At 31.7% G+C, this 15,721-nt stretch overlaps 2 protein-coding genes across 8 annotated transcripts in view; one reads left to right on the top strand and one right to left on the bottom strand.

The window, feature by feature from the left end:
- Nucleotides 1–10,004, top strand: part of LOC143054859 (histone H2A deubiquitinase MYSM1-like) — a 28,228-nt gene extending 18,224 nt beyond the window's left edge. For both annotated transcript variants that reach the window (XM_076227943.1, XM_076227934.1), the window contains exons 8-15: nucleotides 608–708; nucleotides 1,476–1,553; nucleotides 1,827–1,952; nucleotides 3,834–4,014; nucleotides 5,893–6,020; nucleotides 6,494–6,626; nucleotides 7,159–7,322; nucleotides 9,683–10,004. In XM_076227943.1, coding sequence (XP_076084058.1) covers nucleotides 608–708; nucleotides 1,476–1,553; nucleotides 1,827–1,952; nucleotides 3,834–4,014; nucleotides 5,893–6,020; nucleotides 6,494–6,626; nucleotides 7,159–7,322; nucleotides 9,683–9,958 — 1,187 coding nt within the window. In that variant the 3' untranslated portion in view covers nucleotides 9,959–10,004. The remainder of the gene's footprint in view (nucleotides 1–607; nucleotides 709–1,475; nucleotides 1,554–1,826; nucleotides 1,953–3,833; nucleotides 4,015–5,892; nucleotides 6,021–6,493; nucleotides 6,627–7,158; nucleotides 7,323–9,682) is intronic.
- Nucleotides 10,005–12,121: 2,117 nt separating this feature from the next.
- Nucleotides 12,122–15,721, bottom strand: part of LOC143054828 (adhesion G protein-coupled receptor L2-like) — a 60,558-nt gene continuing 56,958 nt past the window's right edge. For 5 of the 6 annotated variants that reach the window (XM_076227881.1, XM_076227904.1, XM_076227898.1 and 2 more), the window contains one exon: nucleotides 12,122–14,876. In XM_076227881.1, coding sequence (XP_076083996.1) covers nucleotides 14,116–14,876 — 761 coding nt within the window. In that variant the 3' untranslated portion in view covers nucleotides 12,122–14,115. The remainder of the gene's footprint in view (nucleotides 14,877–15,721) is intronic. The other variant, XM_076227912.1, reaches the window with a different exon arrangement.

Raw genomic sequence — 15,721 nt, 5'->3', positions numbered from 1 at the left:
AGTATTTTATAGGCTAAATACAAACTTACCTGTCAAGGTAGAATTGTAATCTGAGTGATACCGGTGTTATTTAAGTCACCATAAGTACAGTTAAGTACAGTCGAGACAATGTCGAGACTAGTCGAGTAAAATGTGTGCTCGATTTTACTGGTCGAGCACAAAAACTGGTCAATTCAGACTCTGAGGAGTTTGTAGTGTCATGCACTCTGGCTTTTCTCTAACAATAAAAATTGGCCGCCAAAAAATAGCCTGTAGTGTGGAAAGTGATGTCAAGCACCAAAAATCTGTCAATCAATTATGTTATGAAAGGTCAATTATGTTATGAAAGGGTACAAAGTATCGCATTGAAATGGCATATAACTCATTGGACTTTGACTTAGTCAAAAAGTTAGGTGAAAACTACAGTTCTATACATTAATTCTTATCATTTTAATACAGACATATCAAGTTGTAAATTCTCATAAATTATTATGAATTCAGTTTGTTGTTAAAGAGCTGTCTCATCATAAATCTTAATTGTTCGTGAGGATGAATTTGCATTAAGGAAACTTTATGATTATATAAATCTGATATGCTGATATAATTGTATGTGAACATTTCTTTACAGAGCAGAGTTGTTATAATCATCATGTAAAAATGGCAGCTATTGGAGTGAAACAAAAGGGCTCTAGAGATGTTCTTGCAAAAGGATTCAAATTGAATTCAATGGTAAAGTACCTGTTTACCAGCTTGTTGTGTGACAACTGAAATTTGTGGCACTAATTGATTATATTCCATATGACTACAATAAGTCTTTTTAAATGCATTAAATATCACAAAGATTTATAGCTAGTGTTAATGTATACTCATGTTTAAAAATTTGTTCACAAAATATATTGTTTCATTCATTTTGATAGATACATTTTCTTATTTATCATATTAATTCTGTACCTTTTCTCTTGATATAGGTAGTATCAATATATGTAGGTACTCACAAATTTATGAAATTTAATTACAAACAAATGAATTATCTGCCTTTAAAGCTGAATCTGCCTGAACATACATTAAGTATTTGCGACTATACATGAAGCATAATTCAATCAAATGATTTGCCATTGAAAATTATGATTAAAAGGTAACATGAATTAAACACAAATCTATACAACTAATATGTATTCATTGGCGGATCCAGGGGAGGGTTCCTGGGGTTGGAACCCCCCCTTTTTTAGACGATCAATGCATTTGAATGGGGACATATTGTTGGAACCCTCCCTTTGTCCTGGGTTGGGAACCCCCCCCCTTTTTAAAATGGCTGGATCCACCCCTGGTATTGTAAATTTTGTAATTTTTAGATATGTCATAGATAGGGAAGGAATATGCACATATCAAACATAATGTCAAATCAGTTTATGATATCTATTATTTACTTGTTGGAAGGACATTTACATAATCTTGCATTTCGTCAAAAGCATTAAAAAAGTATTTTTGTATCACAGAGACCAAGAAAAAGAAAGATCAAAGATGGCTATGGTAATTGGATTAATGAGGATGAATTACAGGGTAAAACTATTGAGGTGTGTATCATTGACCAATAACTTATTAAATAAATTTTTATTTGTTCAGGAAAAAACTTTGTTAATTGGTACCACAGAGTTCTCTACAAAATAGAATCAGATATACTTTGGATTCTTTTATTTTCTTTTGTACCTATTTTGTAGATTGAGGACAAACTGTATTTTTGAATGATATTTGCTTTGCATTTAGAAATATTAGAAATGACCATTATTAGGACTGTGATTTTAGATGTACCTTTGGTTTAGATTAATATTTGTTTACTTTCCTTTCAGCACCAGGAACACTTAGATGATACAAGTTATAATGACAAGGAGAAGATAAAATCGTCAAAAGAAGTCAAGACATTTTATGATCCATTTAAACTTATTCCATGTGAATCCTTTACTCAGGAGAATCCAGTAAGTACATTTAAACTTATTCCATGTGAATCCTGTACTCGGGAGAATCCAGTAAGTACATTTAAACTCATTCCATGTGAATCCTTTACTCAAGAGAATCCAGTAAGTACATTTAAACTTATTCCATGTGAATCCTGTACTCGGGAGAATCCAGTAAACATATTAAACAAATTCCATGTGAATCATTTACTTTACAAAATCCTGAAAGTACATTTAATTTTTATATGACAATGACACTTAAAAAGTCTGCAATTTTATTAATATTGGTTGACATGTTTTTCAAGCCAGGCAGGACAATTTACATACAGAAATTAAGTGCTGAAGTACAAAGCTTGGTACACAATTTTGACGTCACAATTTTTGTTGCTCTGAATGAGAGAAATAATGAAAATTGAGTTTTAAATAGATATGATGAGTTTAGAAAAATTAAGTTTGTTAAAAATATCGAGTTTGTTTTGTTTTATGATGCAGGACATCAAGGGGGAAAAATCCCATGGTCCCAACCAGGGTTTCCCCTGGATCAATTATTTTTTTCGCCACACCTTTCGCCAAAACAATATATTTTTCGCCACTTTAATTTTTTTTCGCCAAGTAACATAAACAACTTTTCTAAATGAGGGGACCACTATACTTTTTTTATAATAAAGAAGATATAAGTCCTGGAATATAACAAAATTAATGGACATGTTTTGATCATATAATACCAGTATAGTTCGTAGGGAAAGTTCTTTAAAAGAAAAATACTGATCAGCCCTTTGGTACTAAGAAGTGGTTTTTAAAACAAAACAAAAGCTTTTATCACATGAAATTGATCCCTCATTTCATGTGGTCATTACATTGAAGGATTACTCTCATTCGAGGGGTTGTTCCCAACCTTTTAGATAGATTTCTTTATTATGATAGTTTACTTTTCTTGGCCATCGTAAATGAGAAAGTTGAGACGTAAAACTATGCTTGAAACACGTGTGTCACTCAAACGACTTTAAAGTAGTCTCCCTAATCAATTGCCTATATAAAAGTCAAAGAATAATTATAGTTTTAAATCGGAGATTTTTCTTGCTTTTGAACATTTTTCATCACAATAACAATTTTTTTTCTGAACTATCTTTAAATGGAGAGGAGACGTCAAAAGTTTGCTTCAAACACGTGCGTCGCAAAGTGGTAAATAAATTCTGTATGTGACATTTAGCGGAAGCCATTTAACCATATCATTTTGTCAAACAATTCAATCAACACCTTTATTAATTAGTCCTTTGTTGTCGATAGCTATAAAATGCAATCAGCTGATTATTGATTTTCTGTCCAAATCTTAATGAGGTCAAGGTGAATTCCGAGCATTGTCTGATTGGGTAAAGTCCGAGAAACTCGAAAAAAGTAAATAAACAAGATGGAAGAAAATAAATTGTTATATATATTTCTTTCGCCAAATTCTTTCGCAAATGAAGAATTTTAATCGCCACAATTATAATTTTTTCGCAAATTGCGAAAATGGCGACCGCCAGCGGAAACCCTGGTCCCAACAACTGTTGTCATAATGTTTTTCAAGTTTTTCTCACTATTTTGTATTGACAACCCTGTATACCAAGGTATCCACATCTGGAGACTCTCAACGAAAGTAAACAACACAGTGTTGGTTCACCACATGGAGTTATAATTGTTTAGAGAATAGATGTTGGATATATGCCGCCCAGTGGAGCATGGAATGATTCATGTGTCTTTTTACAAACATACCCTAATATTGGTTTATAAGTGAGTAAGAGAAACATTTTTCCTACCGTCATCACATTTTATGTAATTAAATTTCAATATTTCAAAACTAAAATAAGGAGTAGTGATGAATAATAACATAACTATATTTTCATCTTTCAATTTATTTTTAAGGCACCAATAGGCGTTGAAATCTACAATTCCTGTCTAGTGATTATGGATGTCCATGCTCATGTATCTAAAACAGAGGTGATAGGTATGCTAGGAGGACAGAGCTGTGATGGAACTCTCAGTGTCACAATGGCTATACCGTGTAATAGTATTAGTACAGGCATGCAGTGTGAGATGGATCCAGGTAAAAGGAGTTTTTATACGACCGCGAAAATTGAAAATTTTTTGGTCATATATTGGTATCACGTTGGCGTCGTCGTCGTCCTAAGACTTTTGGTTTTCGCACTATAACTTTAGTATAAGTGAATAGAAATATATGAAATTTAAACACAAGGTTTATGACCATAAAAGGAAGGTTGGGATTGATTTTGGAAGTTTTGGTCCCAACTGTTTGGGAATTAGGGGCCAAAAAGGGCCCAAATAAGCATTTTCTTGGTTTTCGCACTATAACTGTAGTTTAAGTAAATAGAAATCTATGAAATTTTGACACAAGGATTATGACCACAAAAGGAAGGTTGGGATTGATTTTGGGAGTTTTGGTCCCAACAGTTTAGGAATTAGGGGCCAAAAAAGGACCCAAATAAGCATTATTCTTGGTTTTCGCACAATAACTTTAGGATAAGTCAATAGAAATCAATGAAATTTAAACACAAGGTTTATGAACACAAAAGGAAGGTTGGGATTGATTTTTGGGAGTTGAGGTCCCAACAGTTTAGGAATTAGGAACCAAAAAGGGGCCCAAATAAGTATTTTTCTTGGTTTTCGCACTGTGACTTAAGTATAAGTAAATAGCAATCTATGAAATTTAAACACAAGGTTTATGACCATAAAAGGAAGGTTGGGATTGATTTTTGGAGTTTTGGTCCCAACAGTTCAGGAATAAGGGGCCCAAAGGGTCCAAAATTAAACTTTGTTTGAATTCATCAAAAATTGAATAATTGGGGTTCTTTGATATGCCAAATTTAACTGTGTATGTAGATTCTTAATTTTTGGTCCCATTTTCAAATTGGTCTACATTAAGGTCCAAAGGGTCCAAAATTAAACTAAGTTTGATTTTAACAAAAATTGATTTCTTGGGGTTCTTTGATATGCTGAATCTAAACATGTACTTAGATTTTTGATTATGGGCCCAGTTTTCAAGTTGGTCCAAAATTAAACATTGTTTGATATCAACAAAAATTGAATCCTTGTGGTTTCTTTGATATGCTGAATCTAAACCTGTATTTAGATTTTTGATTATAGGCCCAGTTTTCAAGTTGGTCCAAATTGCGGTCAAAATTAAACTTTGTTTGATTTCAACAAAAATTGTATATATAGAGTTCTTTGATACATGCTTAATATAACCATGTATTTAGATTTTTGATGTTTGGGCCCGGTAATCAGATTTGTCCACATTGAGGTCTAAAGGGTCCAAAATTGAACTTTATTTGATTTCATCAAAAATTGAATTGTTGGGATCCTTTGATATGCTGAATCTAACCATGTATTTAGATTTTTGATATTGGACCATAATAGGTAATGTCCAATTTAAAATTTAAAGTTTTTAAGTTTAAGTTCTTAGACCACATTCATTATGTATCAGAAACCTGTGTTGTGTCAACAATTTAATCACAATCCAAATTCAGAGCTGTATCAAGTTTGAATATTGTGTCCATACTTGCCCCAATGTTCAGGGTTCGAACTCTGCGGTTGTATAAAGCTGCGCCCTGCGGAGCATCTGGTTTATAAATATAAATTCCTTCTTTTTACGCCTTTGAACTACATCATTTGATCCCATTTTACTAAACTGCAGACATCAGTCACATCACCTCTCAAAAACAAGAATCTCATACTAGATTTAACACTTTTTGAGTGGAGCTCAAAGTTTTTATGCAAAGAAAAGTTTATGGTTATCTGTAAGAATTGTTTCTTGCAACTAACCATACAACTCCAAATTAGTCAGGTTAAATAAGCAATTTTTTTTTTTTTACAATTTAAACCTATTCAGTTGATGATAATTATTTGGAAGATCATTCGTCCAGAACATTGGACTTAGTAAATTACCACTGGTTGTTTATTTTAGTTTCCCAGACTCAGGCCAGTGAAGAGATCCACAAGTATGGTATGTCAGTTGTGGGATGGTATCACTCACATCCAACCTTTAATCCTGATCCTTCTATCAGAGATATGGAAACACAGCTTAAATTTCAGGTATTCACTTGTTTGTAGTAAAACTTTATATCTAAATATCAATATATTAATAAATGATAGTGATTTTAAAATATCAAGTTCAACCAGTATATAAATTATGAATATTTTTTTATTTTACTACATAGGAAAGGTTTTCCATGGGAGTTAATAGATACACGAGGGGGGTTCGGAGGGTCCTGATCCCAAAATCCTGGGCTTTAAAACATGAAGTCCAGAGGTCCTGATTTAAAAAAAAATAAATCCCAAAATTCGAAAAAAAGAAAGGAACTTGGATTCCAAGAGGATCAATCCCTAAATCCAGAGCTTAAAACACCTAATCCTGACATCCGGAAAAAAGGTCCTGCCCCCCTCATACATTGGTATAATTGTCAGTTATTTTATTTTGTTTGTACTAAATAGGAATGTTTTTCAAAGGGAGGTAATAGATACATCAGTATTATTGTCAGTTATTTTATTTTGTTTATACTAAATAGGAATGGTTTTCCAAGGGAGGTAATAGATACATTGGTATTATTGTCAGTCCATACAACAGATTAAATCCCAACATGTCATCTGATGTACAGTGCTTGACAGTTAGTGAGGAAGTCAATCTTGTTCAAATGTGTAGTAAGTATTTCTTATTAAAATGTAAAAGTTGATCAGCATCAAGTTGAAAAAGCTAAAACAAATCATTGCTGTCTTTCATTTAACTAGTGTATTAAAATGTTTCTTTGTCTAAGATGCAAACTTACATGGGTTCAGTTCAATGCCTGCAAATTATTATTATATACAAAAGCTTACTTTTTTTGTATAATGGTAATTATTTTATTATCCTTTAATTTTCAAGAATTTGATGGAAATCAGGATTTGTTATAAAGCACATTTTAAGCAAAAGCCACTCGTACAATATATAATACATGTATAACAATTCAAAGTAGTTATGATAATACATAAAAAGAATACCAGGAATTACCAAAAATTTTGGAAAACAATTAAAACAAGAGCTCAAATACATGGCCTAAAGAAATGATAAATATAAAGTGTTTTGGTCATGTCATTAGTCAGATTGAAACTAAGACTTTTTACAGTTTACGTTATTACATGGAGATCATATTTCACTAATCACTCCTCTGACACCACAGAATATTATTTATTTCAGACAAACCTTACAAGTTTGACTATGATATAGTCCAGGATAATATGGATCAAGAAGCAATGTTATCTGTAATACGACAGTTAGCAGAGAAATACAGTGGCTATCAAAATAGAGTGGAAATACTCGGACCATACAGGTCATTTACTGGACACACATGTCTTTCTAAGGTATGGTTACACATAGAAATATATCATAGTATGACTAGGATACAGTGTTCATATTCTTAATTGCAAAATACTTGTTCTTTTAGATATGAATAAATGGTGTTGTGTGGTAAATTTCAATGAGATAGCAACTCAATAATTCAAATTTACCAAACAGTCTCTTGAAGTATGACTAAGCATGTGAATACTGGGATCATACAGGTCTCCTTGGTATGGTTAGTTGAAGGATAGGTCCTTAGTTACGCATATTTGCTTCTTTCTTTGGCCTGTTTAGGTGCATAATAAATCTTTAAAACTCTATACAACATTCAATTAAATTATTTAAATATTCTCAAATGATTGTTCATCAAATAGGATTACATATACAAAACAAGAAGCTGTGGTATGATTGCAAACTCTCCACCAGATACCAAATAATGTAGAAGGTTAACAACTATAGGTTATTGTACAGACTTAAACAACGAGCAACGCCCTTCCACATAGCAAGATATAAATGTCCACCAAATTACAAATGGAAAACAATTCAAACAAGAACTCTATCCTATTCATGTTTTGGACTTACAGTTGCTTAGGTCTAAATCATTAGGTCTCTAATGGATAGTTGTCTCATTGGCAATCATTTTTTTTTTTTATAGGCAATCATACCATTTCTTCTTATTTTTATGTAAATTAATACATGTTCACCAAAACCACTCAACTCTATAATAAAGGTGTATTAGGTAAAAAGTCAGTTCATACAAACAATAAATTACTATTCTGTATCAAAGACTGCTAGAAGTATCATAAGCTCAAATTACCTAACCTGCTGATATGGAATCAGTCTGAATTTATTTATATGGTAAAATATTTGCAAAAAGAAATCTAGCCCAAATAAGACAGTGACTGTTTGGATTTGAGTAAAAATGATATTTAATTATTTTTTAATGGAAAAATTATTCCTAATTTAATACATATCTTGACTGTAAAGTTTCCAAAATAGGAAGAAATTAAATGATTGACTTCTAATATGTCTAAATAATTCTTAATAATAATTTTATTAACGCGTCTGGCGTATATACAAAATTTAGTCCTGGTATCTATGATGAGTTTATTTATAAAATTTTGATATAATCATAGTATCCCTGATGTTAGATAAATGTATTATAATAAGATATATGTAAACCTCAGATCTGTGTACGGCCTCAAATCTGTGTCCGTTTCTCAAATATGTGCCCCATCGTGACGTCAATCGCTAATCTATGTCCGTTAAAAAAGATACGGCCTCAAATATGTGTCCTATTTTCAAATTTGTTTTCAATCGTGACGTCATTTGCAAATCTATGTTCGTTAAAAAAGATACGGCCTCAAATCTGTGTTCTTTTCTAAAATCTTTTTCCAGTTTGTTTCGCCATGCGCAAATTTATGCCAATCTAATAAGTACGGCCTTATAGGATTTTTGTTTTATTAAGTCATTTTCCATAATTCAATGGGATGTGTTCTCCATGTGTGTGCTTAAAAATTTTACATGCATGTGTAATTATTGTATGATTTACATTTTATTGTAAGACTACAACATTTTTAAATTGTTTGCATTTCTTGATCCTGTGTTTAATTGTTCTGTAGTAATTATCGTTACTTCCTTTTACTCATTACGTCTTGATAACAAATACGAAATATAAAAAATAAACAACCTTAGACAAAATGACATTATGTCTTTAATAACGAAAATCTTTCCCCGAGAAGAATCATTCTTTATGTTTTGGCATATTCTTTCTCTCCAGAAACCAGATGTAAACACTGCAGTCCATTTTTTCATAGCATATTCGCCCAAAACACTTCTAGATTTGGATTCTTTGAAATACCATTTTTTCCGCTTACTAGATATATAACGTATCCCTCATTTGGAATTGTGTCCTGCTCCGCCATCATTCCTTTTTTGTAGTGAAGTCATATTGTTGATGACGTCTTGCTATGTCTTACGTCACCACATTTCGATAAAACATGATTTGAGACAAAAATGGTGATAGATTTGAGTTAATAAAGGACATAGATTTGAGATAATACAGGACATAGAGTTGAGACAATAAAAGACATAGATGTGAGACAATAAAGGACATAAATTTGGAACGTCTATGACGCAATATTAAAAAGGACATAGATTTGCGGAAAGGACATAGATTTGAGGCTGGACATAGATTTGAGGCTTACATATATATATGAAAAAAATACTTTTTGTGTGCATTTTTAAAGTATAAAAGGATATTGATTGTTTGCCTTGTGGACACAATTATTTAAGACATTCATTAGTATAATTATTACCTGATGTGAAGATATTTTATATTTTTTTTTATAATTTACTATTTTTCTTTTAATTTCCTGTTTAGTTATTGATGTCCATCAGTGAGCATTCCAGCAATCAATGGTTGTCGTCAGAATTCCTTAAAGAAATAGAGAATATATTTACCGAGATATTCTCACAGAAAGGAGACTCTGATGCTGCAATTGAATACAGTGACCAGGATCTAAATAAGAGTTCTGATGAAAGTTCAACAAATATTGACAAATCTCAGAGTGGTGAAAATCTGGTAATATTACAGGAAAGTGTGATTTCTACAGAAGAACAACAACTAGTAGACAATAGTCTGTCACAGGACAGTTGACAAATTGTACTGAACAATCATTTTAATAAAGATTTTTCTATTGTTACTCGAATCTCTTTATTCACAAAATGTTCTGTAATGTATTGCTAGTCACTTTGTATTTATTACCACTAGGTTCAATGGACCATGTCTGTCTGACAGAAATCATGTTGTATGAACACTGGTAATAAGTCAACAATACTTGGTCAATCTTCCAGGGTGTACATGTCTGTCTGAAAGTAATTCTTGTTATAAGTCAACAATACTTGGTCAATATTCTAAGGTGTACATGTCTGTCTGACAGTAACACTGGTAATAAGTCAACTATATTTGGTGAACACTCTTAGGTGTACATGTCTGTCTGACAGTAACACTGGTAATAAGTCAACTATATTTGGTCAATATTCAAGGTGTACATGTCTGTCTGACAGTAACACTGGTAATAGGTCAACAATATTTGGTCAAGAGTGTTGACCAAATATTGTTGACCTATTGTCAACACTCTTAGGTGTACATGTTTGTCACTGGTAAAAGATAAATAAGATTTGGTCAATACTCTTAGATGTACATGTCTGACAGTAACACTGTTAAAGGTCAACAAAATTTGGTCAATACTCTTAGGTATATATGTCTGTCTTAGAGTTGCACTGTAAAAAGGTGAACAGTATTTGGTCAATACTCTCAGGTGTACTTGTCTGTCTGACAGTGTTAAAAGGTCAACAATATTTGGTCAATCTTCTAAGGTGTACATAACTGTCTGACAGTAACACTGGTAATAGGTTGGCAATATTGGGTCAAAACTCTCAGGTGTATCTGTCTGTCTGATAGTTACTGTTGAAAGGTCAACACTATTTGGTCAACACTCTCAGGAGTACATGTCTGTCTAACAGTAACACTGGTAATTGATCAACAATATTTGGTCAGTTTTCTAAAGTGTGCTTGTCTGTCTGTCAGAAACACTGGTAAAAGGTCAACAATATTTGGTCAATATTCTGAGGTGCAAATGTATGTCTGACAGTAACACTGGTTAAAGGTCAACAATATTTGGTCAGCATTGTCAGGTGTACATGTGTGTCAACAGTAACGCAACACTGGTAATAGTATATGGCAGGTTTCATCCGGCCTTGGCCTAATTTTCATTGTCCATTGGTGAATTTTAAGTTTGTGAGGGTTTGTTGGATGATTTTCTTTTATTAGGCTTTGAACTAGCTGTCAGTAACTGCAAGTACTCTCAGGTCAGTACCTATTATCTATTTGTTGTTGGCAGGGTTTCCTCTGGGTCAATTATTTTTTCCGCCACCTCTTTCTCCAAAACAATTTTTTTTTTTTAATTTTAGCCACTTTATTATTTCTTTTTGTCATATATAACTTAAGTATATTTTTCATTTATTTTTTCATATATTTTTCATTTATTTTTTCATATATTTTTCATTTGAACATTTTTCGTCATAACAAGTTTTCCTATCCAACCCATCGTTAAAAGAAGGAGAGGAGACATCAAAAGTTTGCTTCAAACATGTGTGTATCAAAGTGGTTAATAAATCTTTTATGTGATATGTTACAGTCGCCATTTTACCATATCATTTTGTCAAACAATACAATCAACACCTTTATTAATTAGTCCTTTGTTGCCTACAGCTATAAAATGCAATCAGATGATTATTGATTTTCTGTCAAAATCTGAACGACTTCAATGGTGAATTCCAAATATTGTCTGATCATTTAAAGTTCGAGAAACCATAAAAAAAAAAAAAAAACAAGATGCATGATATTAAATTATTATTCCTATTTCTTTTGCCAAATTCTTTTGCAAATGATGAATTTTAATCAGCAAAATTGTTTTACGTTCGTCATTTCGGGCCATTTATAGCTGGCTATGTGGTATATGCTTTGCTCATTGTTGAAGGCCGTACAGTGACCTATAGTTGTTAATTTCTGTGTCATTTGGTCTCGTGTGGATAGTTGTCTTATTGGCAATCATACCACATCTTCTTTTTATATTGACCTTCTTGTATAGTTGCTGAGAACCAGATTTAACTGACCAGGAGGAGCTGTACACAAAATTTAGGTACCTACTTTCCCATGCCTGTCCAACATCACCATTCTATAAGTAAGTTTTGATTTTGTCCAACCTGGACAATAAAATATATACTCCATAACGACACAAAAAACAAAACAAAAATCAAGTGTTTTTTCACTCTTTTATTTTTCAAACTCTGATCAAAACATTGTCAGCTTTAACCATTTTTGTAGCTGATTTAATATCAATAAAAACAAGATATATACTTAAACATTAAATAACACAGAACATTAAAACATACTTTTATATCAACTTGATGCAAACTTTTTATTGTCATTTGCTAAATTTTAATTTTAACAACTTGCAAAATGGTTATACATCATAACCAACAATACAAACCTTGGGCTTTAAACTGGCATTTATGAATGGGACTTAATCTCAGACTTGAAATATTTTCTGAGATTACAATTTACCCTGTATGTTTGAATAGGGTGGGAATAAGTACCTAACAAGAGGAAAAGGTGAAACAGTGGCATATTCAGGGAGCTTAAAGGTGAAACAGTGGCATATTCAGGGAGCTTAAAGGTGAAACAGTGGCATATTCAGGGAGCTTAAAGGTGAAACAGTGGCATATTCAGGGAGCTTAAAGCCTGTTGCTAGGAAAAAAATATTTTTGGCATATAATCATGAAAAAAAAAATTGGACTACTTAAGCTTATAAATCTTTTTACTATTGGTATATAAGACCCCTGTTAAAATTTTGATATAATAGCATTAAAGATAAAAAAAAATATATACTCACTTTAAGCTAACAGTGGCTTAAAAATTTAAAATGTGACTAATGCCACTTCAATATTTGCCTCAATTGAACACTAGGAGAGAAAACAGTATGATTCTGAATTATTAAATGGAAAAGAAAGGATATGGGGTATCCATCTACGACACACAATCAGGGCCATTCCTTCCCTCTTTTAAAAGCATCACTGCATGATTAAATATATTGTAAACATTAAAGCACCATACTGACTCATTGATGATACTGACATTAATAAATGTATAAAGTTTACTGGCTTTGGGAGGAAATCTTTTAATGATGCATTAAAGTAAGATTTTTTGTCACCCTTCAATACTTAAAAGATAAATACTGTGAAATGAAAAGGAAAACCTCTGCAATTGCAAAATAAATGATTTAAAGTTATCACAACTCCTGATAATATACATATATATATATATCTGTAAATATTGAATACCTCTGTGATATAACTCATGGAATGTCTTAATACAATGAAAGTAATTCAAAATTATATCTTTGGTTTCTTATGGGATCACAAATCGTATTTAAAATGAAGAAATCACAATCTCAAATTAGAAATATCAAACAAAACAGAAGTTTTCGGTCACATTTTGATATAAAAACATAAAAGTAAAACATCTGAGTTAAGCACTGAAAATGACTTCACTGAGGTGATATATATAGGCAGTGACAGCTACTATCACACAAAGACCATAATAATGGTTATAGATTTCTTGTACTACATTCTTAACTAAATGGTCCCTTGTAATACCACTCAGTTATTAACTTATTTATTCCTATTTGTTCTGTTATCAAACATTTTTAAAAATAAAAGATTCAACCAAAAGTTGGATGCGATGTAAGCAGGGATTTGTAAACTCCAGATCTTGAGATAACAATAAAATACACATGTACACAAACAAATGAACAAAGACATGTAAATTTATGTACAAAATATATAGAAATGATTTTATCATTGTATAAAATACAAATTAAACAATAAAATATGATATTTACAATGAACTAAATATAAGAACACTTTAATAATTGAAGGCACTATAAAACAGTTTCTGTTCTCAGGCACTTAATACAACAGATTGTCAGATTTCCTAAGGTCAAAGCACCAAGTATGACATTCTAGTGACAATCATAATCATATCTAGAAAGCGAAGCAATGTACAATGGCTAATGTACATCACTAGCCAATCTTTCAACAAAACTTGTCACTTTGAAACCAAATGTATAGATGTTAAATGAACAGTAATCATTATGCACAATGTAAATATCTATTAACTAATTAATGCCACTAGAATGTCTCTTCCCCTCCCAATACATTTTAATCAATTTCCATCATGAAACATAATAACTAGCACTCACTATGATCCAAAACATATCGGTGAGGGTCAAATTTACCAGGACAATCTGAATTAAGTCTTGTCACTGGTTTTCTACCATTCTGGGTTTCCCCTGTGTCTATTAATAGATCAGACTTATTGTTTAATATTGCTTCATAGCCCTGGATTAGTTTCATGTTTGGTGTGCTTCTACTAAGACTGTCTGATGGGTCTATTATCCTTAACTCGTTTGACGATGGACTTTTTGTCTGTCCTCCATCTATAGTCACTAAATTGTTCAATAAATTTTTTTCAGAGTTTGTGTTAGGAAAAAGAGGTTCCTCTTCCTTTTTTAAATCTTTCGATTTTTCACTGTCATCATCACTCATTTCTGAATAGCTCATTTCAGCTTCTGTTGAAACAAAGTCTGAATTTTTCACTGCTGAATCCTCAGATAAAACTGACAATCGATTTTTATTGTCATTATTTTCATCGTTACCTTCTTCTTCAGATCCTGATGAATATCGTCTTTTCTCCATGGAAACTTGCATTTTATTATGGCAGAATTCACTCACATATTCACTATCGATAACAGAACAATCGGCTACTGAGAGATCTCCTACTATTCCCCCATCAGATACCCCAGTGTTGGCGTACATGTAGCCATGTGTATATCCATTATCATAATTATTACTAGGTGGTCGATATTGACTATCAATATTTCCATGATTAGAGATGCTATGAGAGAAACTTTCTACTTCACTACTTTTTATGTCACTTCTTCTCTTCTTTCCTGAAAAATACAAACAAAATCATGCAGTTTTTATTTGATTGCTTGAGACCAAATTCAACATGTAAAGTAATAATTAACCAAATCAACTTCAACTTTTCCAAAAATTCTTTGTGTCTTTCCTATTGCACTTACTAGCAAGTCCTAAGAGCTGGTTTTGAAATGGAATTCCAAATTGTCGAAAAAAATGCAGTTTCTTTAAAAATCCTTAAAATGTCATCGAATACCACTTTTATCAAAACATTACAATTTTTGTTTGGTGGTGTGTTATTCTCTATGTGGTGCGAAATATTGAGGTTTTGATTGTACTTAAAATATCTTTAATTTCTTTATAATATCCATGGTTTATAGATTTACAATAGTTATATAATTAGTTGTACCTTCTGAAATTAATTCTTACTATCTGAATAAGGTTAATTCAGGATTTATAATGAGTTGTTTATTTGAAGAAATTTCAAAACTGGACACCATTCAATATTTTTGTAATTCTTATACATTTCCTACCACTATACATGACAAGCAAATTAAGTAATTCTGCTTTATAATAATGTACCCTAGCTTTTTCCCTTCAGTTATGAACATTTGTAAGAAACAGAAAATAGGTGTTAACTGCCTACACATTTCGCAAACTGTTAAGCCTCTTTAACTACCAAACTCATATAAATATAATCATTTTGAACTATTGTACCATTAAGATTATCATCTCTGTGTTTATACTTGGTTAATTTTTGTGAGTAATAGTTATGAAACCCATTTCCATGTTGACTTTCATTCTCGTTTCAGATTTCCCAGAATATAACCACCGATAATTTATTATAATAAAGTATATCAGATTAAACAATTCTTCC

The sequence above is a fragment of the Mytilus galloprovincialis genome, chromosome 1, assembly GCF_965363235.1.
Source record: "Mytilus galloprovincialis chromosome 1, xbMytGall1.hap1.1, whole genome shotgun sequence".
NCBI lineage: Eukaryota > Metazoa > Mollusca > Bivalvia > Mytilida > Mytilidae > Mytilus > Mytilus galloprovincialis.
The sequence above is the reverse complement of the archived record's forward strand: the minus strand, read 5'-3'. Positions and strand labels throughout refer to the sequence as shown.